Source organism: Colletotrichum graminicola (genome assembly GCF_000149035.1).
Source record: "Colletotrichum graminicola M1.001 genomic scaffold supercont1.81, whole genome shotgun sequence".
NCBI lineage: Eukaryota > Fungi > Ascomycota > Sordariomycetes > Glomerellales > Glomerellaceae > Colletotrichum > Colletotrichum graminicola.
Window position 1 is genome coordinate 27,444 of NW_007361085.1, and position 24,772 is coordinate 52,215.

The 24,772-nt window shown below is 55.0% G+C and overlaps 8 protein-coding genes across 8 annotated transcripts; 6 read left to right on the forward strand and 2 right to left on the reverse strand.

The window, feature by feature from the left end:
* Nucleotides 1-1,407: 1,407 nt before the first annotated feature.
* On the forward strand, nucleotides 1,408-6,260 carry GLRG_11288 (WSC domain-containing protein; the record flags this gene model as incomplete). The annotated part of the gene is made up of 4 exons (XM_008101973.1): nucleotides 1,408-1,517; nucleotides 1,693-2,852; nucleotides 2,906-4,908; nucleotides 4,965-6,260. The coding sequence occupies 4 exons, from the start codon at nucleotides 1,408-1,410 to the stop codon at nucleotides 6,258-6,260; spliced, it is 4,569 nt and encodes a 1,522-aa protein (XP_008100164.1).
* A 563-nt stretch (nucleotides 6,261-6,823) lies between these two features.
* GLRG_11289 (beta-lactamase) lies at nucleotides 6,824-8,269 on the forward strand (the record flags this gene model as incomplete). The annotated part of the gene is made up of 1 exon (XM_008101974.1): nucleotides 6,824-8,269. One exon carries the CDS (start codon nucleotides 6,824-6,826, stop codon nucleotides 8,267-8,269), a length of 1,446 nt encoding a protein of 481 aa, XP_008100165.1.
* Nucleotides 8,270-9,104: 835 nt separating this feature from the next.
* Nucleotides 9,105-10,751, forward strand: GLRG_11290 (uncharacterized protein; the record flags this gene model as incomplete). Its single annotated transcript, XM_008101975.1, has 1 exon — nucleotides 9,105-10,751. One exon carries the CDS (start codon nucleotides 9,105-9,107, stop codon nucleotides 10,749-10,751), a length of 1,647 nt encoding a protein of 548 aa, XP_008100166.1.
* A 1,379-nt stretch (nucleotides 10,752-12,130) lies between these two features.
* On the forward strand, nucleotides 12,131-13,780 carry GLRG_11291 (heterokaryon incompatibility protein; the record flags this gene model as incomplete). The annotated part of the gene is made up of 1 exon (XM_008101976.1): nucleotides 12,131-13,780. One exon carries the CDS (start codon nucleotides 12,131-12,133, stop codon nucleotides 13,778-13,780), a length of 1,650 nt encoding a protein of 549 aa, XP_008100167.1.
* Nucleotides 13,781-14,527: 747 nt separating this feature from the next.
* GLRG_11292 (glycoside hydrolase family 16) lies at nucleotides 14,528-15,196 on the forward strand (the record flags this gene model as incomplete). The annotated part of the gene is made up of 1 exon (XM_008101977.1): nucleotides 14,528-15,196. The coding sequence occupies one exon, from the start codon at nucleotides 14,528-14,530 to the stop codon at nucleotides 15,194-15,196; it is 669 nt and encodes a 222-aa protein (XP_008100168.1).
* Nucleotides 15,197-17,303: 2,107 nt separating this feature from the next.
* Nucleotides 17,304-20,414, forward strand: GLRG_11293 (UbiD family decarboxylase; the record flags this gene model as incomplete). Its single annotated transcript, XM_008101978.1, has 1 exon — nucleotides 17,304-20,414. One exon carries the CDS (start codon nucleotides 17,304-17,306, stop codon nucleotides 20,412-20,414), a length of 3,111 nt encoding a protein of 1,036 aa, XP_008100169.1.
* A 1,005-nt stretch (nucleotides 20,415-21,419) lies between these two features.
* On the reverse strand, nucleotides 21,420-21,893 carry GLRG_11294 (uncharacterized protein; the record flags this gene model as incomplete). Its single annotated transcript, XM_008101979.1, has 1 exon — nucleotides 21,420-21,893. One exon carries the CDS (start codon nucleotides 21,891-21,893, stop codon nucleotides 21,420-21,422), a length of 474 nt encoding a protein of 157 aa, XP_008100170.1.
* A 1,747-nt stretch (nucleotides 21,894-23,640) lies between these two features.
* Nucleotides 23,641-24,690, reverse strand: GLRG_11295 (chitinase; the record flags this gene model as incomplete). The annotated part of the gene is made up of 1 exon (XM_008101980.1): nucleotides 23,641-24,690. The coding sequence occupies one exon, from the start codon at nucleotides 24,688-24,690 to the stop codon at nucleotides 23,641-23,643; it is 1,050 nt and encodes a 349-aa protein (XP_008100171.1).
* Between the last annotated feature and the right edge of the window lie 82 nt (nucleotides 24,691-24,772).

A 24,772-nucleotide genomic window follows, 5' to 3' on the forward strand; every position in this document is an offset into this window, starting at 1 on the left:
CAATGTACACATTACCAAGTACGGATACAGTCAGACGAAAAGGACAAGAAGCTGGGAGATGCCTCTTTCTCTGTTGGAAGCCCCATCATCGTCCATCGCCGAAACTGTACGAATACTCCCTCCCACTCGAACTCGTCTCGACTGACTTCAGGTGGCGCTCTCCCTCCCTTCTCGCCATGGCGCCGCCGCCGCCGACGCCGCCTCTCGCGACATAGCTCAGCCGTTGCCGAGTCTTCCAGAATCGCATACCATTTCGTCGTCCCCTGCATACATGGATCGCATCGGAGCTACACTAGGATATCCGTACAATAACGCAAATCCCATCCCCTCCCGCTCATCCGAATATCCCCTTGCCCTGGCCGAGCATGGTCTACCCCAAAACACCGCACGGCGTGGCGTTGGCAGCCCGCAGACGTGCGCCGATCTCCAATAAAAGAAATCTCCATGTCACACTGCGCTACGCCCTGCCCTGCACCAACAGCGAGCCCCGGCACCAAACGCCGTCAACACCAACAACTGGAGTCCTGGACTGCCTGCCTAGCCAGCGCCAGCCGTAGCTGACAGCCGTTGCCGTTGCACTGCATCCCGCTCATCCTCCGTGTCGTCTTTCGACTACCGAGGAGGCGCCTTCTCTCGTGTCATCACTCAAACACTACGAATTACGAACTGTGCGAGCCGACCAGCACAGAATCAGTACAACCGTCACCGGAAAGGGGATTCGTCGCCTCTCCCGCATCAGTCCGAGCCAGACGGAACTCTGGCATGACATGACCAAGCTGGGAAACCCCAAAGGGCGACAAGAGAATTGGCACAGGGCCAAGGCCACGGTGAGATTGCTCCAGGCCAGCCTCGAACACGGTCCATCTCCCAAGACTCCTCGATATCCCCAATCCCCCGGTCTCGCTTGCATCCTGGGCCTTTCCAGGCTTGCCAATCGCCCTGCGGCCTGTTGACAAGCCGCTGTTCCACTGGTCAGACCCGTCCTTCCATCTCCAGCCGTCGACCCGAACGCCCGGGGTCCTCTACACTACACCTACGGAGTACTAGTGTACTATGTAGTGTAGGTGCTCGCATTCGTAGGCCTGCTCGCTAGCCTTCAAGAACGGGCCGGGGTGGGATGCATCATGCATGCATGGATGGACGCCAGACCTGCACGCCTGCTGATGGCACGCCAAATTGACCATGGATTACCTTGCATTGGCCCCACGCTTCTCGAGCCCGTCGCATGCGCTCCGCGCCCCAAATATCCAAAATTCAATGATAACATCCAGGAGCTCCCCGGCTGTCCTCCGCAGCTCATGGAGAATTGCTCTCCCCATCCCATCTCCGTCAGTCCGGGCTTCCTTCGTTTAGAGCCAGAACCACGGCTTTACACGGCCTTCCGCCAGTGAAGACAAGCCACTCGCAATGGCTTTCAAAACGTTGTTGTTGACGGCCCTCGTTGGTCTTGCCAACGGCTTGGCCTCAACCGACACCATCACCTGGGGAGGCGACAATTCGCGAGCCGGGTACCAGACGTAAGTTCCGACATACAATTTACTCCATTACACTATCGCCTGTTCCCCGTATCTCCACCGGTGCCGATCGTCGCCTGGTCGCAATGACATTGCTCCGTTCGCTCGGTGGGCGGGGGATCACCCGATCATACACGTGTCGGAAGAACGGCAACTAACGCGATGCTACAACGGGAAGAAACCACAACATGGACCCCTCCGTCGTGGGGAGCTCCCAGTTCGGCCAGCTCTTCCGCACGCTTCTCCCGGGCCGCTACGGCAACGTTCCCGAGCAGATCTTCTCCCAACCACTCGTTTACACGCCCGATGGCGACAGCACCCAATACGTCTACGTCGCGACAACACAGAATAATGTCTACAAGATCAATGCAAAGACGGGCGACATTGTCGCATCCCGGAATCTTCACATCCCCTTCCTTACTTCAGATCTCAGCGGCTGCTACGATATTCAACCTCACGTCGGGGTCACTTCTACTGGTGTCATTGATCCTTCCACCAACACGCTCTACCTCACGGCCAAGACGTATGTTGACCAGACCCAGCCGAACGTGGCCCAGGGTCGTCCCGCCGGGCGCTACTACATCCACGCACTGGATGTGAACGACCTTAGCGATCGTCCCAATTTCCCCGTCGACCTGGAGGGCACCGTCGCCAAGAACAACCCGATCCGGTCTTTCAACGGAGGCATTCACCACCAGCGACCCGGCCTGCTGCACGTTGGCAACTATGTGTACGCCGGCTTTGCTTCCCACTGTGTGCAGTATAACTTCACTGGCTGGGTCATTGGTTGGGACAAGACGACGGGTAACACTGTCGAGCGCTTCGCTACCCAGGGCGACGGCGTTCCCGCCAACGTCGAGGGCGCTGGTATCTGGATGTCGGGCGGCGGCCTAGCGTCTGACGATGCCGGCTCCATGTTCTACGCCACCGGCAACGGCTACGCCTCCCAGCTCAGCACAATTCCCGTTAACGGCCGTGAGCCCCCGACGTCTCTGGAGGAAGCTGCTGTCCACATGACCATTAATGAAGACGGCAGTTTGAGTTTGGTGGACTTTTTTATGCCATGGGAAAAGCAGGCACTTGACGGCGCCGACAAAGACCTGGGAACCAGCCCTCTGCAGATTCTACCGAGCACATTTTCTTGCGGCAACATTCGTCGCATTGGCGTGGTGACCGGAAAGAGCGGCAAGACCTACTGGCTCAACCTGGACGATTTGGGTGGCTACCGCAACGGCGCCAACGGCCTGGATAACGTGATTCAAGTTTACCAGAATGAGAACTCCGTGTATGCTGGTGCAGGTGTCTACCCTGGCGAGGGTGGCTACATCTACATCAATGGTAAGGGGCTGGTTTCATCAGCATCTATCTCAGCAAGTGCTAACTTTCAAAAGTCATCCAGTACCCTACCCACGTCTTCAAGTTCTCGTGCGATGCTGGAGTCCCCTCCTTCACCAAGGTCGCCGACAGTCCGATGAACAATGCCTACATCCTCGGCGTCAGCCACGGCACGGTCACCACCCTTAATGGTCAGCCTGGTACTGGTCTTCTCTGGACCACCGATGTTCAGGGCTCGCAACTCAAGATCTTCGAGGCCGTCCCCAAGAACGGCTACCTGAACTTGATCAAGTCTTTCAGCGTTCCGGCCACCACAAAGTTCACCAGAGCCGTCTTCGGCGATGGCATCATGTACCAAGGCACCACCCAGGGATACCTCTACGCCTTCGGTTCGCCCGTCACAGCTCCTCTCAATTGCACGACCACCAACGAGTTTGGCACCGTTGACATTGGTTCGCAGAGTGACCCGCGCACCATCACCTGTACCGCCGTGATTGGCGTTACAGTTGATGACGTCGGCCTGGACGCAGCTGAAGAATTTGCTCTCTCTGGTGTCCCCACGCTGCCTCTCACGTTGGCTGCTGGTGAGCAGTTCACTATCGGCGCCGCGTTCAAGCCGACCACTGTCGGACTGGTTTCTTCCGACATCGTCGTAAACTCCACCAACGTCGTCGCGGGCTACAGCCAGGGCACCCACATCCGACTGACCGGTACCGGTGAAAGCGCCAACCCCTTGCTGTCCATCACGCCTCCTACAATCACTTTCCAGGGTGTTATTGCTGGACAACAAGGTGGCACGGACGAGAACGTGATCCTCTCGAACCAGGGCAACTCGGAATTATCCATCACTGATGTTCAGTTCTCCACCACGAGCGCCCAGGGTCCTTTCACCAGCTGGGACAGAGCAACCGCCAGTCTCACTGTTGGCAAGTTCACTCTCACCAACATTCCCGCTTCCATTCCCGCCAACACGGCTGTCGCCATCCGCATCGCTTTCGATTCTTCTACCAGTGGCACCTTCGGGGCTTATCTCAAGTTAACCTCAAACGGTGGAACCCAGTCCTTCACCGTTGCGGGCTCTGCGGGTCCGGCTCCTGTGGCTCTCGTTGAGTTCCAAACTCCGGATGGTACTGGATGGGTTGAGTACGAGGCAAACAAGAACTTCACCTTCGGCAACGTCACCGAGAATAGCTCCAGAGCGCTCAGGTTCCGCATCACGAACAATGCCGCTGAGGGTGCTGTCAAGCTTTCCCTCACCGTATCGAAGCCACCCTTCGGTATCCCCGGCATCATTCAAGCTGCCAACTCGGTGGATCTTGCAGAGGGTACTGTCCTCGGCCCAGGCGAGAGCGCTACCGCGACCATGATCTGCACGGTGCCCAAGGCCCAGTGGAACACCGACCCGTACACTGGTGTCGCGCCTTGGACGATGAACACCAACGATCCCAACTTTGAGAAGCACTTCTTCAACTTTGAGTGTACCGCTGTTGCCCAACAAGCGCCACCTCTCCTACCTAACGGCCAAGGCAAGCTCCGCTACATTGGCTGCTACAAGGAGAACAACCCTGGCCGTCAGCTCTCGAATCAATTGTACGGAAATGCCGCAAACACGAACGCCATGTGTATCGCTGCCTGCGCAGAGAGGGGGTTCGTTTTCTGTGGTACACAGTACCACACTGAGTGCTGGGGTGGCATGACTATCCCCGTCGAAAAGGTTGACGCCCGCAACTGTGGCTTCGATTGTGGCGGAGATCTTAACCAGATTTGCGGTGGCAATGGATTCGGCGAGGCTGAAGGCATAGGTGCGTACATCTCGGTTTTTGCCGACTCAGTCCGTTGGGACGGCAATACCACGACGCCTCCCCCGAGCTCGGATCCGGCCAGCCCCGAGGTCAACCCTGGCGTTGGACAGTACGTGAGCCAGGGATGTTACACCGAGGGCACAAACGAACGCGCCCTGACCTACCTAATTGCCACTGAGAAGAAAACCGTTGGCCAGTGTATTGGGATCTGCGCTGCAGGCAGATACACATATGCCGGATTAGAGTACGGCGGAGAGGTGAGAAAACTGCTAGAATTCCATCTTTCGACAACTAGAAGCTAACTTTGTCGTAGTGCTGGTGTGGAAACACCCTCGCGGGCACATCTTTACCTGCTGAAGCCGCTGACTGCAGCATGCCTTGCGCTGACAACAGCACAGAGTACTGTGGTGGCACGTCCAGACTTAACCTATACAAACTGGAGGGCGACTTGCCCGTGACAACGTCTACCGGTGCTTCTCCCACTAGCGCCGAGACAACTGCTCCCACTGCCACGGCTCCTCCCACGAACGTCCGGGTTGGTGACTGGCTCTCGCAGGGCTGCTATACCGAGGGTGAGGGCGTTCGCGCTCTGCCCGCCCGCATGTATGCCAACGACTCCTTGACTCTGGAGACTTGCGGCGCTTTCTGCCAGGGCACCAAGTACTTTGGCGCGGAATATGGCCGCGAGTGTTGGTGTGGCAACGAATTTGGAACAGGAAGCGTCCTCGCCGCGAACCAGAAAGACTGTTCCTTCCCTTGTGGCGGTGACAGTACCCAGTTCTGCGGTGCCAGCAACAGGCTGAACGTTTACATGTACTCGCCCGAGGCGGCCAAGAACGCCTCTGGGACTTTGACAGCGGCTGCCACCACGACAACTTTCTCGTCGTTGGCGGTTCCGTCTAACGGAACCGCAACCGCCACCGCCACCGCTACAACCACCGGGACACCTCTCACCAAGGATGCGGTATCACAAACCATGATTACTATGACTCCCACAGCAAACATCTCTTCAGCTGCGTCTATCATACCATCCGAATCGACCATCACTAGCGGCTCTGTGATTATTACGACTGTAGCATCTACTCCTTCCGCAGACAACTTTACAATCTCTGCAACGTCCGAGGCCTCTAGCGCCCTGTCCGCTCTTTCAACTGCGAGCCTATCGCCTGCTTCATCGGCAGCCGCCTTGACAACTACCACTTCTACTTCCTTGGCTACTCCCACGCCGACTGGCCCCGTCATTTCACCTGGTAACGAAAACTTTACGTACTACGGCTGCTTCTCTGAGCCCGAGGTCGGCCGTCTCCTCCCGAATCAAATTCTCAACCTTGCCAACATGACTATCGACACGTGTCTGGGCGCCTGCTACGATAAGAACTATGCAGGTGTCGAGTATGGCCGCGAATGTTGGTGCGGCAACTCCTTGAACATGGGCGGCGCCGACCAGAGCAAGCCGGCTGCCAATGTGACGGGCACAGAGTGCTCCTTCACATGTCCTGGCAACAGCACCGAATTCTGTGGTGCTGGCGTAAGGATGAACTTGTATATACTTACCGAAGAGCTGAAAAGGCTGGGCAAAGCAAACTCAACGACGTCGTTGAAATACTAATCAAAATCTCAAAGGAGGAAGCGTCTGTTTTCACGTAAACATAGAGGACCAGGGCCACGGAGCTGCAGGTATACAAATGCAGCCCTTTCCTATAGATCTAAACATATAATTTATTCCCATCCTAAAACAGCTGTTCTTACCACAATCTTGACGTGAATTCGACGACTGTCGTTGTCATCCTTCTCAACAAGAGCGACGTAGCATTTCATCATGTGCCAGGATACTTCTCTAACGCATTAATAGACTCATCTTTTTCATTTGCTTACTTTGAGGCGTAATGCCTGATGAATACTTCCTGGTGTCTTACTTGCTGACCACCCACTTAACGTCACCCCGCATCGTCACCAGCGACGTGGTTCGCGAAGGAGACGCGCGTATACAGCGTGTTCAAGCACGAGGCCTGTAGACCATCGAGATAGTACCAAGCTGGGTACGGTAGACGCTGCACTATATAAGAACCCAACGAGGTTTCTTGGCCCGTTCTTGCTGTTAATCTGCCCATAAACTCCAGGGACCTCAAACTTTAGGTAGAAACTCAATCGCAGCTCTTGTTCAAAACAATCATGGCCTTTTTCGACAAGCTCGCGGGCATTTTCGCGCAGCAGAACGGTCCGTCCTCGACGCTCGAGGAATTTCTTGTATCTCTCGGCACGCCTTCCGTCTCCATCGCAGTGCTGGACAAGGGTAGCATCGAAGCGAGATGCTTTTCGACCGTCGGCGACAATGAGGCAACTCTCTTCCAGGCCGCCAGCATCTCTAAGCCCATCGCCGGCACCGCTATCATGAGGCTCGTCAGCCAGGGCAGACTTTCTTTGGATGATAAGCTCCTCCACGTCCTCCCCGACGAGCTCTTCAGAAACTTGGGGCCGCCCGAGATCCTGCGCCAGATCACCCTTCGCCACCTGCTGAGCCACACGGCCGGCTTCCGCACCTCGAGCTACACGGGCTATCCCGACAACATGCCGTCGGCTCTGGACACGCTCCTCGACAGGAACGGCGGCCGCAACCTCCCCGAGAAGCTCAGCGCGTTCCCCGGTCAGCAGTTCGCCTACTGCGGGGGCAACTTCGCCATGCTGCAGCTCATCCTGGAGAGGGTCTTTGATAAGCCATTCACGAAGATCGTCGAGGAACAGGTGTTTCAACCCCTGGACATGTCGGACACGAGCTACGCGACGCCGGCGCACGACGACGAGACAGGGAACTACGCGAGGTCCTGGTGGACGGGGAACGAGCCCCATGCAGCGCCGTGGCACCACCACCCGGAGCTGGCGTCCGGCGGGGTGTGGACGACCCCGACCGACCTGCTTAAGCTTGTCCGCGCCATGCAGGCGTCACTCAGCCCGGACGGCGACAGCACCCTCGAGACGGAGGCGGCGCGCTTTCTGCCCACGGAGTTGGCCAAGGAGATGCTAACTGAGGTTAAGGGCGGCATGGCATTGTCGTGGATGGTGTCGCGGCGCAAGGGGCACGCTTTCGGGCACTGGGGCGGGAACAACCCTTCCTTCCGCTGCTGCGCCATCGGTTTCGCGGACGTGACCGGCGGTGTCGAGAAGTGTGACCTTGAGGAAGGGTGCGGCGTAGCCGTCATGGCGAACGGGTGGGAGGGCCACCACGGGTGCGCCAAGGTCGTACACGCCGTGGCGCACCTCAAGGGGTGGCCGTACCTCGGCACGCTGGAACACACCCAAGAGCTCGCCGTGCCCCTCCGGGACCCCGCCCGGAAGGTGGACGGGCGGTGGGAGGCATGGATCGGGGCGTGGTCGGGCGGCTGGGTGGTGGAGAGGGCCGAGGACGGCGGGCCGAGAGCGAGATTCGGGGCCATGGAGACGGTGGCGCTGGTCCCGGCCGCGATTCCGGCGGAGCGCGGCGGGGAGGGGTGCGAGATATCGATTGATTTCTTGGTCGGGGAAATGGCTGTCATGCTCCGGTTGAAGGGGGCGGAGGGGGCGCGGAGCGTTGAGGTGTGGAATGGGCTGACGTTCCGGGCGGAGATGCTGGAGAGGGTGTAGGGGCTTGGAGGTTTCGGGAGAAGACTGGTTTCGACGTAGGGGTAAGTTGCATTTCGGGTCTTAATTTCCTGTTGACCAGGAGCAGATAGATGTTTATTCTACCCAATGAGATGTTTGGTATATATCTACAGAAGCAATGTTGTGTCTCCCTCGCTACCAGCCGTGTATACACATATACAAGCATCCCTAGAGCCTTGAACTCACTCTTTGATATGATAGAACGATGCCGCTTTTGAAAAAGTTTGTAATTAATGGCAGCGCCACCATGAGAGGGCGCCGACGCGCGCCTGGACAGTCATAGGCAGTAGACTCGGCTGTGAAGAGCCACCGTGTAACGGAACGCCCGGGATCTTCTCATTGGGCCATTCAAGGGATGACATTCGGCTCTACCGGGCTGCTCGCGTCCCGCGGACTGCTTGATTTCCTTGGCTGCTGACTTGCCAAGGCAGAGCTGACCAACGAGACGATTTGTACAACTCGGTATGAAAGCGAGTGCGAGAACACTGCGCCACCGGCCTTCTCAAGTGAATACCAGTTGTTCGTATATAAATAAAGCCGCCGTGTTCAAGTTGACATGATGATGATCATATTGATTGTGATTCAGAACCATTGGCGAAAGAATCCTCCCGTTTTCTTTACGTGAGCATAGACAAATAGCCAGTGACCGCCTTTGAGTTATTGTAGACGTTGGTGGGTTGACAAAACCCATCTGGCATTTTGATGGAGGCCTGTCTCAGAACTGCATAGCTTCACGTAAATTCTGTTCACGTGAGTAGTTATTCTTGACTTAACATCTATCTGGCCTTTCTGACCCAGCGTTAGAACCGGCGGCACGATGGCGGCGGACTTGGTTGAGAAGGCCAAAGGAGTGTCATCCGAGGCAACTTCGGTCGTCATGCAGAGTGCTCTCAAGGAACGAGACAAGATGTTTTCCAGGCCCGGTGACGCTGTCCGTAGAAAGGACGGTCTCGTCGAGGACCTTGTCAGGTCAGCAGCTGCTGGCATCGGAGTCATCTCGGAAGCTTTGCATCACCGGAAAGAGAAGAAGGCGAATCAGCTACGGCAAAACGATGCAACCAAGGACCCACAACCTTCCGATATTCCACCTCAAAGTCGACCGGACGAGGTCACATCATGCCTTGAGGCCGGGGACCAGGAGGTTACGACACTGAAGACAAGATCGGAATCACCAAAGGACTCGCAAAGTTCGGGCAGTCTTGCCGCGTCTTTTATCCGTCGACACGCATGCCCGGATGGAGAGACCGTAGTAAATGGGAAAACGCTTCCGTTGCCCGTCGTGCTGCCCCAGCGGCGGCCCGAGAAGAGGGCTCGGGGGTTCGTACGGGCCTACGCGCCGGTTCTTGCCGAGGTGGGCGTCGACCAAGAAACTTTCCTCGATTTCATAGACACGTTCAACAAGGCGCTGGAACCCAACCCTTATATCAACGCCCTGAACCTGGCAGGTTTCGCCGGGATGGCAATGCCGGAGCCGGCGTCGATGCTCTTCGGGTTCGCGGTCGAGTACGCGACGGAAGCTCTCTTGGAGGGGCAGAGTCGCTACAGCTCCAACGCCTTCCTGGACCGCGTCAATGCCCAATACTTCGGCCCGCGCGGGCTCGTCTGTCTCGTCGTGACGTGGCAGCCGGGCATCGGCGACAATCAGCTCGTCGTCAACTTTGAGGGAGACGCGGCCGCATCCCGCGACGAGACGGGCCCTTCCGAGAGAATAGCCAGTATAGCCACGCAGAAGACGTCGGCGGGGGTGTACTGGCAGGATATGAAGAAACAGATGGGGGAGAGGATGAAGATGTCGAACGGCAACTTCGACAGGCTCGAGCCGGCACCGCTCGTCTTCCCGGCCGATGGTGACGGGGCCTGGAGCGGAAGCGGCATCGGGGCCAAGAAAAAGAAGAATGCCTTGGATCGGATGGAGATCTGGATGGAGGATATTTCGGACAAGCGGGCCCAGACCAGGTGGGTTGAAGAAAACAGCGACAACCCGTCGGCAGGCCTGACGCCGAAGCACGACTTCCGATCGCGGTACGCCGACCCTAGGCACCCGGCTGCGAGCGGCGACATGGTCGCTCTAGTCACCGGAGGTCGCTGGGTGTACACGGACAAGAAGAACGCCAAGGAGGGCGCCGCTGGGTCCAAATCGGAGACGGATACACGTGTCGGCAAGTCCGAGGAAGGAGACAAGGGGAAGAAATCCAAGCAAGACGAGAACGGCACAACAGAGAAGCACGGGGATAATGTCGGGATTTCGGATCGGGTCGCAGACAGCGAGAAACAGCAGAGGGGCGACGGGGACAGGAAATCCGGCAAAAGCAAAGACGAGAAGGCCAAGAAGGCCAAGGACAAAAAGGCCAAGGAAGCAAAGGCTAAGGCGAAACGTGAACTATCAGGGAAACATGAAGATTGGTTCAGCAGCTTATTCCAAAAGGTAACCACAGTTTTCCGGTCTGCGATGATATTTCGCTAACTTTGCCAAGGATGTACTCTACCTCGTCGTCATAAACCTCCCTACTGAACAACATCTCGCTGATGTAGTAGCACAAGGTACTGATGATGCCTCAACTAGCGTTGCCAACATAGATGGCCATTAGTACAATCTTAGTCAGAATCTGTCAACTTGCTTACGAGTTGTTTCTGGTATTTGATGAGAGCTTTCCATAACTTTAAATGTTGGATTAGGTTCATATAGGAGGCATGGTTATGAGCGGATTTTACGTGTGAAATCTGATTTTATGTCACTGATCTGGTAAGAATCAGTACGGGACTCTTGCAAACTGCAAGGCGTAATGCAAAGTGCAAATCAGCATATCGTAGCTTAGACTTACACCCAGAGAGCCGCTGTGATTCCATGGCTGGCAAAGCTCCGGGTTAATAGTTGGTCCAATCGTAGATCTTGAAGCAATCGCCATGTTGTAGTTCAAGCAACACGTTTGTGTATGGCCAATTAGTTGACCAGCGCGTATGCATGCGTCTGGCGCTTAATCTTGGTCGTCCTGGTCACCAATCTCAGGTAGGCTTTCCATCATCTGGGGACGGTTGGACCTTCATTGCCACGCAGCGAAGTGTGATTGGCGTGGAAGCGTTTACCCCACAAGTACATTGGAACTCATGGCTGAAACCAACAGATGTTCTTCTCGTCGGAGTCATCTCTATAAATTCTACTCTATTTCAAGTCTTTCACATTTTAAACAGCAATAGAGATTAGGCAATTACGACTTGTTCATAACTTGGTTGAAACTATGCATTCTTTAAGGTTCTGGTTGATAGGAATCTTCTCGGCCAGTATGTATTACCCAGCTTAAACCATACATATGTTGAGTCCCTTACTGAGGTAACAAAATAGCAACAGAAGATAGAGTTGTGCAAGCCAAAGTCTTGAAACCCAGAGCCGTGGAATCAAGAATCCCGAAAGCGAACCCCCAAAAGGTCTTCGATGAACCTGCCACACATTCTCGGGTTTGTGGGGTGTGCTGCAATCTGGGAGTTTCCCTCGAGTCTACCAAATCCGAGAAAAGCCCTCGCGGACAGTCGTTCCTACGTGGCATGCAAGACTTCAGCGAATCCGCTCGTGGAGGATGCCGTTGGTGCAAGACTGTGTTGGACGCGTTGGAAAATCAGGAACCCAATATTCAGAGCTCCCATAGAATCATCGCGATGCTTGACAAGACAGGAGCCTGTTATCTCTCGGTGCCTTCCGCAAGGGCCACGCTACAGTTTTATACTCCTATTGGTAGATTGTTCCATCACTGACATTATCGTGGACACTTTTGCTAACAATCACTGTCAGGGTTCCCGCCCGCTTGGAATGGGATCACCCAAGGCTACGAATTGAGGTCATCTACAGACATGAACCAGATGGTAAAATTCATCCGCTCCTGCGTCGACACTTGCGACTCTGAGCATGCTCTCTGCAAACAACCGACGCTACGGATGCCTGCGCGTGTTCTCGATGTTGGCCGCATGGACGACAACCAGGTCCAGCTCGTGGACACAGCAAGCATGATGGTTTCTCCCTATGTTGCACTCAGTTATTGCTGGGGCGAATCAAACCATCTCTTGACCACCGAAAAGAACTTTCAAGACATGACGACCGGAATCTATGTTGCGGAGTTTCCACAGACCATCAGAGATGCGGTGGAAGTCACTAGGAGGCTCAATCTGAAATACCTCTGGGTGGATGCTATCTGCATTATACAGGATTCTGCGCTTGACTGGGAAGTCGAGTCGGCGAAGATGGCTTCCGTCTACCACAATGCGTACCTGACTATTGCCGCAGGCACCTCGGCTTGCGCATCCGAAGGCTTCCTTGACCAACAGCATCTCTCAGCTTCCCATGAAACGCCGTTTAGAATGAAGTGGCGCACGGATAGAGGGGAAACCTCCATCCTCGCGGTCAGGGCCGTGCCAGCCAGACATACCCATTCCATCAATCTCGCCGGTGACCGGCAGAATTCACTTCCCCTCAATACTAGAGGCTGGAGTCTTCAAGAAGAGCTCCTTTCCCGAAGGACGATTACGTATACGCAGAACGAGCTCTGGTGGACATGCCAAACTCAGAGAGACTGCGAATGCCACGCCTTTGACGAGATCACCAGAGACGGTCCCAAGGCGCTGATGTCCCCTACCTTGATGACTACTCACTCGGCCGCCTTTGAGCAATGGCAGGCTGTCGTCAGCGAGTTCAGCACACGGAAACTCTCTTACGAATTGGATAAGCTGCCTGCCCTGTCCGGCCTTGCCAGTGTTGTCCAGAAGAAGACTGGATCCTCCTACGTCGCTGGACTGTGGAAAGACAACTTTGTGCGGGATCTGAACTGGTATTCTCCAGCAAGGACCTTGGATAAGCTGGAAGACGCAAAGGCCAAGGCCACCGGGGCCTACTGTGCTCCCACCTTTTCATGGGCGTCGGCCAATGGTCTCATCGGCTTTTTCAAGGGATCTTTTGCGGTCTCGCAAACGGGTGTAGTTCCCACTACGGAATGGGTTGCAAGATGCACCCTGATCGCTGCCAATACAGTTGTGGGTGGGAGCAACCCCCTTGGCCGAGTAGAGTCCGGCTATGCTACTTTACGCGGGCACCTTAGTGAAGCTTTGCTTGGAGTTTCCACGGCATGTCCGAGTGGGATGGAGTCCCACACGCTGAGATATCACGGAGAGTGGGTGAGATTCCACCCGGATATGCAGTTGGAAGAGGTTCAACTCACCGCGGCCGGATCGAAGGGGGCACCGGCGGTATCCATGCGTCGATCCCCAGCCGGCTCCAGAGCACAGACACTGCGTTCTGAATCACCCGTTCTTCTATTTTATCTCGGGGACTGGGGTTTCCCTGACCAGGAGATTATACGGATACAGAGGACGTATCTCGTCTTAGGGAGGTCACCTTTGGATACGAGCCAGTACGAGAGGCTGGGCCTGGCGCATCATGAGCCTCGTTTTGAATTGAACAAGACTGCCCAAGGGTGCGAAGGGTGGGTTGAAACCATAACCTTGTGGTAACGATTTGGATGTTAGAATAGAAGGTGAATTGAACTGAGTTTGCTGTAGGTAGTCTATTTCGTTTGTCGATAGTCCTAGCCGGGGTCGCCGGCCGCCCGAGCCGGCCTGCCGATCGCAACCAAAACCATCACACAGGGTTCCCCTCTTAGGGTGACCCCTCCCGAAATAAATCATGGCATCTCTGGATAGCTATTACTTATACATGAACCAATCTTGATTCACCTCCAGATAACCGCCGACAGCAAGTTTGAGTCATATGACGTGCTGGGGTATCGTAGCAAGGGGGGCAGTGTTAAACTTCGGCTTAATGTGCCTCCGAGTTCGGACGATGGTTATCCAAACCAATGTCAGTGTAGCCTTAAATGAACTTGTCAAGGAGGATCGGACTTTTGGGATAAAAATACAAAGGCAGGCTAATTGACAAGCGGCAGCACCCATAGGCGCACGTTGTTGAAGCACGGCATTCTAAGTTTAGCAGCACTTAAACGACATATCCCGGGGGTCCCCTGCATCGGGCTGCTCATGCTGTGGGGGGTTCTTTTATTCGAGGGTTATGCGGGCTATCGACCGGAAATGCGATGCCGAGTTAATTACGGTTGGTTGCCCGCCGCCATCAATATGAAGCTTGCAGACTACCGTGCATCCGGACTACGATGAGGTATTTCAAGACGCTGCCCCCAAAGCTCTTTTGAGCCCGTTCTAGCATTACCCCTCCATCCCGCACCGGATAACCAATATCGCACCAAGATGTTGTGTTTCAACCAAGTGATTCTGCTCTTTGCCGGCGCATTGCTCGTCGCCGACGTGATCCCCGTCGGGGCCTCCAAGACCGTCATCCCCAAGGGCAGCTTCGACAGCCAGGCCGACTTCGACAGCCACTGGAACTACCTCTACCCCTGGGGCTCAGACCACAACGGCGGCGCGCGCATGACCAAGGACAACGTCAATGTTGACAAGGGCACCCTCACCCTCACGGCCACCAAGGTCAGCGGTCAGCCGCCTGCGACGCACGGCGGCCAGCAGATCGCCATCAACTACCTCAGCGGCGCGATCCATGCCAAGGAGCATTTCAACGTCTCCCGCGGCGGCGGCTACGACTTCACGGCCGAGGTGAAGGCGACGACGACCAAGGGCACGTGGCCGGCCTTCTGGCTCACCGCGGTGCAGGGTTGGCCGCCCGAGATCGACATGGCCGAGTGGAAGGGCAGCGGCAAGATCAGCTTCAACACGTTCAACACGAGCTCCATCGTCGCGGCCGAGAACGTCGAGTACCCGGACCCCGACAAGTTCCATAAGATCAAGTGCGAGACGAGGGACCTCAACGGCGAGGACGTCCAGGCCAAGTTTTACTTGGACAACCGGCTCGTCACGACCCAGGTCGGCGCCGGGTACTTGGGGAAGCCAATGTACTTGTGAGTAAATCTTCTCGGCGTTAGAGGTGAAGGGGGGGGGGGGGGGGGGGGACACGACATACTAACAGAGCTAGGATCATTAACCTGCAAATGGAGGGCTCGTCGGGCTCACCTGGCCCCAGCGGAAGTAAGTTTTGTAATCCATAATTACCCTGGCAGATTGAACCTAACACTTGATTTATCAGACACGACCTATCAAGTACGGAAACTTAAGGTAGTAAGCCACAATCATAAAAAAAGAGTCTGGTGAGATGGCTGCTTCTATTATGTTTTTACCTTAGTATTTAAATTTCCATGTATCATATTTTTCTAGGGACCAGGACCCCGTTACATATTTCTACTTTATTGTGAAGTTGTTCATCAACCCCAAACTAAACCGTGAAGTATTTGAAGAGGTCAAAGAAGCCAGGAACATGGAGCGACGTAAACTTTATGGCCCAGTAAGGTTGACTCCGAAAACGGGTCTGTCACGATGGAATTCGACGTCCTGCATGTACTTGATTGCCTTCGTTATAAAGGAGGTATGACCCAGGACTATGTTCTATAATATCAGACATCCCAACGGAGCTTGTACCACAGAATTTTACCCCTGATTACTTGCCCTCCTTATCCCTATCTGAGCCTATAACGTCACGCTACCGCTGGGAGTCTAGCACCAAACACACATATATTACAATTAGATATCCGACAGTCAGTTGGGCATTTATAAGGCTAGATGACTTTGACAGAGGGAATATGAGATGGATAAAGTAGACATGCTTGAAGAGGGGTGAGTGGCTGTGGTAGGTTTGTTGGTAGTGATAGTAAGGTTGTCGTCACAGGAGGAACGCGGCAACACCTGCTGCGCTTCTCCCCAACGGGGAGACATGATCTCCACCAAGGTTCGGTGTTCCGTGACTGGCCTCTTCGGGTCAAATAAAGGGAGGATATGCTAGATGTAGATTTGTAGAGTGGAAGACCGATGTGTTGCTGTGATACCGTAGAAGGCAAGTACATTGACCCGCGTGTTTGCCGTAATGGAAGGAATACTATACTAATTGCTGACATAAGACATGGCAGATTATAGCACGTGACTTCGCGTCCACGCCGCGTGCTTGGTGGGATTTCTCAGTCGCATTCACCCGGAGCGTGCGCCCTTCTTCTCCCGCCACGTCAAATTCCTCCACATCTTTGTTGCGTCCATCACTCAGATGTTCACCTTTCCCAAGCAAATGCGACAATGAATACACAAGATGCCAACCTACAAGACCCTTCATGCGGCGGAAAGGCAGGCCCTCGAAGACTGGAACGACTCCCAAGATAGCCAGGCTATTTTCGATCGCTATGTGGCTGAATACGGGATCGGCGTGGTGCGTAACCCCCTGGGCATATTTGCTTTTTCCTGGTGGCGTTCGGTGCAAGTCTCCGCCATTTGGGAGGCGCATTTCCCACTCTGCTGGCAGGCCTTGCATTGGATTGGACTTCTTTGAAAAGATTGGGGTTTTTTACTTTCTTTTAGCAATGCGACAACACAGGCCTCACTGTGACCATGCACTAACTATTTCGGGCGTCGCTACATACAGACAAGCAGCTCACCTCCACGTCCATCATGGACCACCTCGCGACACGTATCGAGAGCTAGGAAAAGCCGTCGCGGTTCTCCTTCGACGCGTCATTCTGATCCTTCAACCTATACTGAGAACCAGCCCGCTGTCGCTGTCTCTTTTCCCAGCACAGCACCCCCGGCTGCCAGTCCCGAATACGCGGTTTGTAACGCCCCACTGCACGAGCAAGGGTGTCTCAACTTAGGCCGGGATGGCACTGACCAGATCCAGTTACCCCAGCATCACGAAATCCCGTCGTCGGCCGTTGCCCCCGTTGCTACCGTAGACCCAAGCTGCGGCCCAGATCTGCTAGAGCCTAGAAACATACCCAACTGCCCACCCTCTCTCGAACGTACAAACGCCGATACCTCGAACCCTGCCGAGTCGCTTTCTGCGCCTCCCGTCAATGGCGACGCGGTAGAGACACCGTCCGACGCGTTCCCCGCACCATGCCACGCCCATAAATCGCCAGACAAAGCCAAAGCCGTGTCTCGTGCTTCGGGCCGACGACCCTTCACGAGATCCAAGATGGATGTGTCTCAGCAATCGCTGACTCAAGATAATGACGATCGGGATTACGAGAACTACTACGAGGGCCCTTCCTTTGTCGCGACGAGCCCAGCCTCCCAAGACGTCGCCTCCGAAAACCACACACGCGATGATGATTCTCCCGTTGTCGCCTTTGGCAGCCTCAGTCATCTGATACATGCCGATACCCAGGCTGACGAAGAGCCTTCCTCGATTCCCGACGATGCGGCCCCCAAACATGTTCGAGGAGAGTGGCGAAATCGCACCTCAAGCTCCCAACAACACTCTTCCGTCCAGCACCCCGATGGCCAGTCGCCCATGCTGCCCGCAAACTCGTATCCTCAAACCCCAGCGAATCGCCACAATCCCTTTGCCGGGAAAAAGATGGGAGATCCTGCATTGGCGGGATCCCAACTCTTCGGCCAGACGCAGTTTTCATCAGGTGTCAAACACTTCAGTCCTACTTCCTCTCGGCCCTCTCCGAATGTCTACGCCCACAACTCCATCTCGCCCAACATCATCGAGACCTCGCCGCTCAAGAACCGGCACACCGTAACGTCACCTCCCACCCTGCTTTCCTCGAGCCCTCAAGGTGTCAGAGTAGATCACCAAGCGCCCAACGACCGAGAACGAAGCCCTAGCGATTCTGGACCTCCTGAAGATGGCACTGTGCCGGAGTCGCCGCAGTTGGTCCCTATTCTCTCGAAGGCGGGGCTTGAGCCCATTGAGAAATACGAGAGCATGCTGGACTCCCAAAAGAGGAAGATGCGGAACACTGCAACCGAAGGCGGTGCATCTGTGGAGGACTCGGACGAGGAAGCGCGAAAGAGGGAGCGCCGCAGACGCGTAGAGTCCAAGAAGAAGGAAGCCGACAAAGAGCTCACCAGCATCCCCATCCCCATTGGACGCCCAAAGTCTCGAGATCTCGTCGGGATCCCATCGAACACCAAGAAGTCTAGAAAACTCCAAACGACGGCGAGTCGAGGCCGAACACGGCGTATCCCAGACGACTCGACAGAATCGGAGAACGAAGCCGACGAGTTCACTGTAGCCGACTCTCAAGACCAAGGCCAGGCTGCAGCGCAGCCGGCGGAAACTCGAGACTCTCCTGATCTCGCCGATAAACCTTTGAGGGCAAAGCCAGGCTTTGTCTCCAGCAACGATGCAGTCCCCGATAGCGCCGCCGCTACCCAGAAGTCTGTCTCTAATGGTGTCATACCGGGTACCGAAAGTTCTGGCAACAGCTCTCGGCCGAAAGATCTCATACCGGAGACAAGCCCTAACAATACTCAATCACGGCCCACGCCGAAAAGACGCAGCTCATCGTATGAGCCGGTGCCTGTCAAGAAGGCCGATACCGAGGAATCACCCGCGCCAGCTGCTCTGCCCAAAGAACCCGACGCGGATGTCGAGATTATGCCTGATACTCCTCAATCATCCCTTACACAGCCCTCCCGTCGTTCCAGCCGAAAATCCAAGCCGACCCTCAAAGCACAGTGTCTGATAATTTCAGCTCGCCCCACTGTCTCTTCAGAACCAGAACCCCTTGGAACCGGCGAGAGCGAGGCACCCGGTGCAGATGTTTCAGCTCAAAGCGACGCACCAGATGAGCTGGTTACGGATAAGAAGGGTGCGGCTACACGTACCGAACCGATCTCTGTTCGAGTAGAGGTTCCCGCCGTGGACGAAACCCCACCTCTGCCGTCTTCGCCGCCGCTGCCAAAGGCCCAGGTTGGGGATGCAGTATCTTTAGGCTCGCGGCTTCGAGAGAACTCTGTTGAACAGAATCCTTCAACACCTAGTGAAGGGGACCGGGCCGCTGCGCCAGACGCTCCGGGGTCAACAACATCAACACTCACTGTTCTCACAGTGACGCCTGTGCAGTCGGACAAGACATCCCCAGCAACCCCGGAATCTGTGGAACTGCCGCATCTCTCGCCAGACAGGCCGACTCGAGGACGGCAGCCTACCAAATCGTTGCCCAGGCCTACCACCGGGTCCCGGGTAGCGAAACCGGGCACGCGGACACGGAAGCCTTCGCGAAGGGCGGCTCGTCTTGATTCGGCATCGACGGACGAGTTGACTCGGTCGCCTTCTGTGAACGGGTTTGAAAATAGCATTATCCACCCCCCAAAGGTGACGGCTCGCAGCAGCCGCCTGTCCATGCTGTCCCACGCCTCCAAAGACAACGTTGGCAAACCCAGCATATTCGCCGGCATGGCTTTTGCGATTTCTTTCCAATCGAAGAAGGATGGCGAGAAGTCTGACCAGTATGAGAACCGCCTTGGGCAAAGTCGAGAGGTTGAGAAAATGATTGTTCAATCCGGCGGCCATCTGCTAGGCAACGGCTTCGACGAGCTCTTTGAACCCAACGCTCTTGGAAGCCGAGCGACAAGCCCGGCTTCTGAGGTTAGAGACGACAGCCCGTTGACACTGACGCCTTTCGCTCAAACCATGGGATTCACCGCCTTGATTGCCGACGGACATTCCCGCAAAGTCAAGTACATGCAAGCACTCGCCCTTGGCTTGCCATGCATATCCGATCGATGGGTTGTCACATGTGTGGCGAAGGGAGCCGTGGTGGATTGGCTTCCCTACTTGCTTTGTGCGGGTCAGTCAACCTTTCTCCGCGACGCGATCCGTTCTCGATACTTGCCGCCCTATTCGGCAATCGATGCGCGTCTCGTCGATATCATCGAGAGGCGACCCAAGATGTTGGAGGGCAGCAAGATTCTCCTTGTGATGAAGAAGTCCAGAGCTGAGGAAAAGAAGATGCCATACGTTTTCCTCGCACATGTCCTGGGCGCCACTCTCTCTCGTGCTTACAGCGTGGATGAGGCTAAGGAGACTTTGAGACACCGAGAGTTGCTCGGAGACCCCTTTGACTGGGTCTACGTCGACGAACATACTGGGTCAGAAGAGGGATTGTTCAGCCCTGATTACCAACCAACGAAGGGGTCGAAAACGTCAAAGAAGAGAAAGAGGGCCAACCCACCCGCGGCAAAAGAGGCAGCCCGGGCACCGAAGCGGATTAGGACTCTTAGCAACGAGCTGGTCATCCAGAGTTTGATCCTCGGTCGGATGATTGAGGAGGGTGAGCTGGAAGCGTGAATCGCATAGAGAGACAGAAGATGCATCGGTACATGAACAACTCGAGAGCAGAGAAGTTTTCGAGGGGACTCGGGAGTCGGAAGAGAGCACACGATGGCGTTTCGGCATTAGCGGGACTCTGGTTTTGTAGGATGATACCTCGGTCGGGATGGGAGAGCCTCTCGCATAGCATGGGTCGGTTAGATTTGTCCTTTCTCTCTACAATAGACTTCATAATGGCCATGGTCACGATACATCTCATCTTGAAATGTGACTAGGGCTCAGGTCGTAATGGTTCCCGTAGGGCTTTTGGTAAAATGTCTATTTTGCGTATCCAGCGCACATATTCACGCACATTCCGATGGGGTGATCTATCTGCCTGTCCGCACTCTATGCCTGTTTGAAATGCGCAGGAGATTATTTCTGTAGCCCTATGAAACGGCTCAGCCCTTGACAGTCGCCTCCTATATAGAGCCAATGGGCACTCCTTTTGCCATCCCAGTCGCTGGAATCTTTGGAAGAAATCAATTGAGTTTGTTAGGAGCAGGCTGCCTATGCCTGCAAACTCACCATCCTGGACAACAGTTTAGGATTCTCTTCAGAACCAGGTGGTGTTCAGTATACGTTGGGGAATAGACAACAGAGATGTCGGAAACAAATTTTCAAGATGGTTCACCAGCGCCTCTGAGTGAGCCTCGAGAGAGCTTTTCACGCAGGGTCCGCGCAGTACAGTGCCATTTTTTGTGTTTGGGAACGAAGCATGTTTATTCTCGTCGATGGCTCTTTTTGGCCATATCAGTAACAGCAAGATGATCCGTTATCCCTGAACTCCGTGTGCTCCTCCATGCAACCCAAACAAGATAAACATGCTCATGCTTTCGAATTCCCGCCCGTACGTGTGTGCCATAGACACTTCCGACCATTTACGCCGTTGCCTTTTGTTTAAACCGTCCAATTTGCTCCATGCCAGTATGTACTTTGTACTCTTCAGAACCCGAGGTCTAGCGCAGTCCAAGTCGAGATTGTTTACTGCGCCGCTTGAGAAGACTCGGAGGATTCTTTCTCCCTCAATTGAGTCTCCTTGAGAGTAGCCCGCATTTGAGCGGCGATCGAGCCGAAGCTCGAGATGGGCATCATGCCGGGGATGGTCCCGACCTTGACCAGCTTCTTGGTGTGTCGAGCTCTTCTCATGAAGATGCTCGTCTTGAGCATGGGGTAGGGCTGCTTGGTGGCCCTCGCGGCTGTCTGGGACGTCTTGGTGGTTGTTGAGAGAGTGGTGGACGAGCCGGAGGATGAGCCCGTGTTTGATCTGGCCGATGGACCAAAGATGGGAGCAGACACCCGATGGTTGATTGGACGGAGGGCACTGTTCGATGAAGCTTTGGTCGAGGTTTTCTTGATGCCGCCGCCAGAGGGCTTGAGAGGACCCTTCTTCTCCTCGGGGGTGCGTTCAACGCGGGTGGAGCTGACGGGGCGAGTGGTGGGCTTGAGGATGGCCATGGTGGAAATGGCTTTCGAGAAGAGTAGAATAGAGAGGGGTAAAGAGGGTAGAGTGGAAGAGGTAGTAGTGGAAGAGTAGTAGTGGACGGGATGAGGGTGAATGGAATGAGGATGGATGGGATGAGGGATGAGAGTAGAGTTGATGAATGTAGAAGGGATGAGTGTAGAATAGAGTGTATGATTGAAGTTGGTATTCAAAGGAGAAGATTTGGTGATGGTGATTGTTTGTGAAGAATGAAGTCTTAGTATGAGTGTCTGGCTTTTCTTCAGGAAATGGTATGAAGAGAGGAAGTTTTGGAATCGAGCAGTCCCCGAGAAGGGGTCTGGTACTCATAGGTATTGGGAAAGGCTTTCTCCGTTAGAAAGATCACCTCTATAGTTTTTGATCTCTCCGTTTAGGTATCTATAGTTTGTGCGCAAAAGTCAGTTGAATCGGTGTCGTGGATCGCCAATGGCTCAACCGTAGAGGACAAGAAAGCTACCGGGACTTCAATGTACGTTAATACTCCGAAGGCCCGATATTGCTCGTGAACATGCCATAGAGGTGGACATAGAATGAGAGTCTATATTGTGGGATCAGGGAGAAAATGACGGGTCACTGGCCGTCTTGTATGATTGACTTCGGACATTTAGATGGATCAGGTGAGCCGCCAACTGAGGAAGATGCAAGAGCTAGGTCCTCCCAGTTCACAGCTCCATACACTAGCACAGATGTCGACTGTCTTATTTTCTTCATCACATATATCTCCAGACGACTGAAGACTGCGCAGAGTCTCGTGGGAAGAGAATCGTTTCCTGACGAGAAGATGGAGGTATGATACTCACCACTCCATGGCTTCTTTGACACCATCGCAGCAAGGAGTGACTGGTGTAATTGCCGGTATCGGCGAACCGAGTTTGAGCCTGGACTGACCCATTCATCCGCAAAGGTGCTACATGCTCCTATTAACTTGCTGTGAACGGAGCATCAGGGCTCGCCCAGCTCGTCGACCCGGTATAGGGCTTGGGAAAGCACAATATTGACAAAGCTTCACCGAGTGACGGCGTCGGTCTGGCCAATCCAAGCCATCGGACGTATTAGAGTTAGACGGTGGATGGTGCGCGCAGTGAAAAAGGCCAGAGGCCTCCAATTAAGTTTCCGACGGGCCAGCCGACACCACACTCTAAATCTCCCGGTACAACCTTAATCAAACTTCACGTTGCTGCGAAATTTTGCGCAGGAGTTGGGGGGGGGAAGGATGAGTTCCTGGGCAGTGCCTTGTGAGGGTCACGATGTAGCGTGGTGGTTCCTCGCTGATGTAGCCGTAATACATGGCAAACAAATACAAGATAACGTCGAGGAGGGAAATCATTGTGTTACGTGGTCACGAAATTCGTTGAAACAGTCGCATGTTAACATTGCAAGTCAATTTGCCGAGCTGGAGCTGGGCTCGTTGTCAACAGGAGCAAGTAAGGGCTTCCAAACGGCCGCCAACTTTTTCCTCATATCCCAATGTCCCAGAATGTCCCGAGCTCTACTTGGCAGCACGCGTCGCCTCACGTGGTTCATGTGCTGCGTATCATAAGTCTGCCAAACCGCCCTCTATATACATTCATGTCATCCTCGGGTCTATGGTGCGAATTTCAACACCAGTGCTATGCCTGGGCCCTTGAGCGGGTAGAAATCACCGGCTCATCGTATCTTACCATACGAGTTGTCTAATTCTGTGCGTATACATGAGCACATCCAGGTTGCAGCTCATGCTCTTCAATCTTCATCCCAGTTAGTATCGGAGTAGTAGTCGAAAGACGCCGGAAGCGGTGCGTCCTTGCTGTTTGGGCTGTCGGGGTCGACCTCATCCACCAGGTGCTTCTTGACTCCCTTAGCAACAGGATTGCCGACATCCACGGGAGCCGTGTCTTGCACCGGCCCGGGTGAATGGTGTGTGTGATCGGCGCGCAGCATCGTCGTCATCCACTTTGCCCATTCCCAGGGCTTCTCCCGACCGGAAGGCAAGCTGTTGAAGTACTCCCAGCCCATAACCCCGCCGAAGCGCGCATAACGGCCTCGGAGCGTGAGGAGCACGGCGCCCAGCATCTCCCACGGCACCCAGCCGGCGCCGTTCTCGGGGTTCGTGACCAGGCCCATGACGACCTTCTCGGCCGGCCAGCCCTTTGCCATAATCATCTCGTACATGGCTGTGCTGCTGCAGTCGCCCCACCCGCAGTAGAACTGGGCGTTGTACCAGCCAATGTCTCCGCCACGCATCACCTCGAGCGCCTCGTAGTCGAAGCCGCTGAGGTTCTTGTCGGGCATGAGCAGCGCAGCGGCGACGGGTGCCAGGGAGATTATGAAATCTTTGCCAAAGTCCTGCCTGATGCGGTCGATGAGGCGGATGACGCCGGCCAGGCTCATCACCTCCTCGACGTCCAAGTCAATGCCGTCCATGCCGTATGTGCGCAGCATGTCGCGCAGCGGGATGTAGTATTCCTCGAACTGGGCTTCGCTGCCGTCCAGACGCTTATATGATCCCTGGGCGGCGCCGCCCAGCATGCCCATCACCTTGACGCCGCTGGCCTGCAACACACGCAGCTCGGCCCATAGTGTAAGGAATCGCGGGTTGTCGGGGGCATGGTCGTTCAACGTGAGGCCGTGGGGATCATCGTTAATGTGTATCGCCGCGAGGATTACGTGCGTGACGCTGATGCCGGGTTGGGTCAGGAGCGGGAGGATCGAGATGGGTTTGCCTTCGGGGGTGTGATGCGTCTGGTAGTAGGTGATGACCCGCGGGAGAGGCTGCGACGGTACGGGCGGCATCGAAAGAAGGGACTGGTGGCCGTGATCCTTGAGAGATCGACGACAATGGAGGGGATCCGGATTAGATAGTGGAACTAAGAGC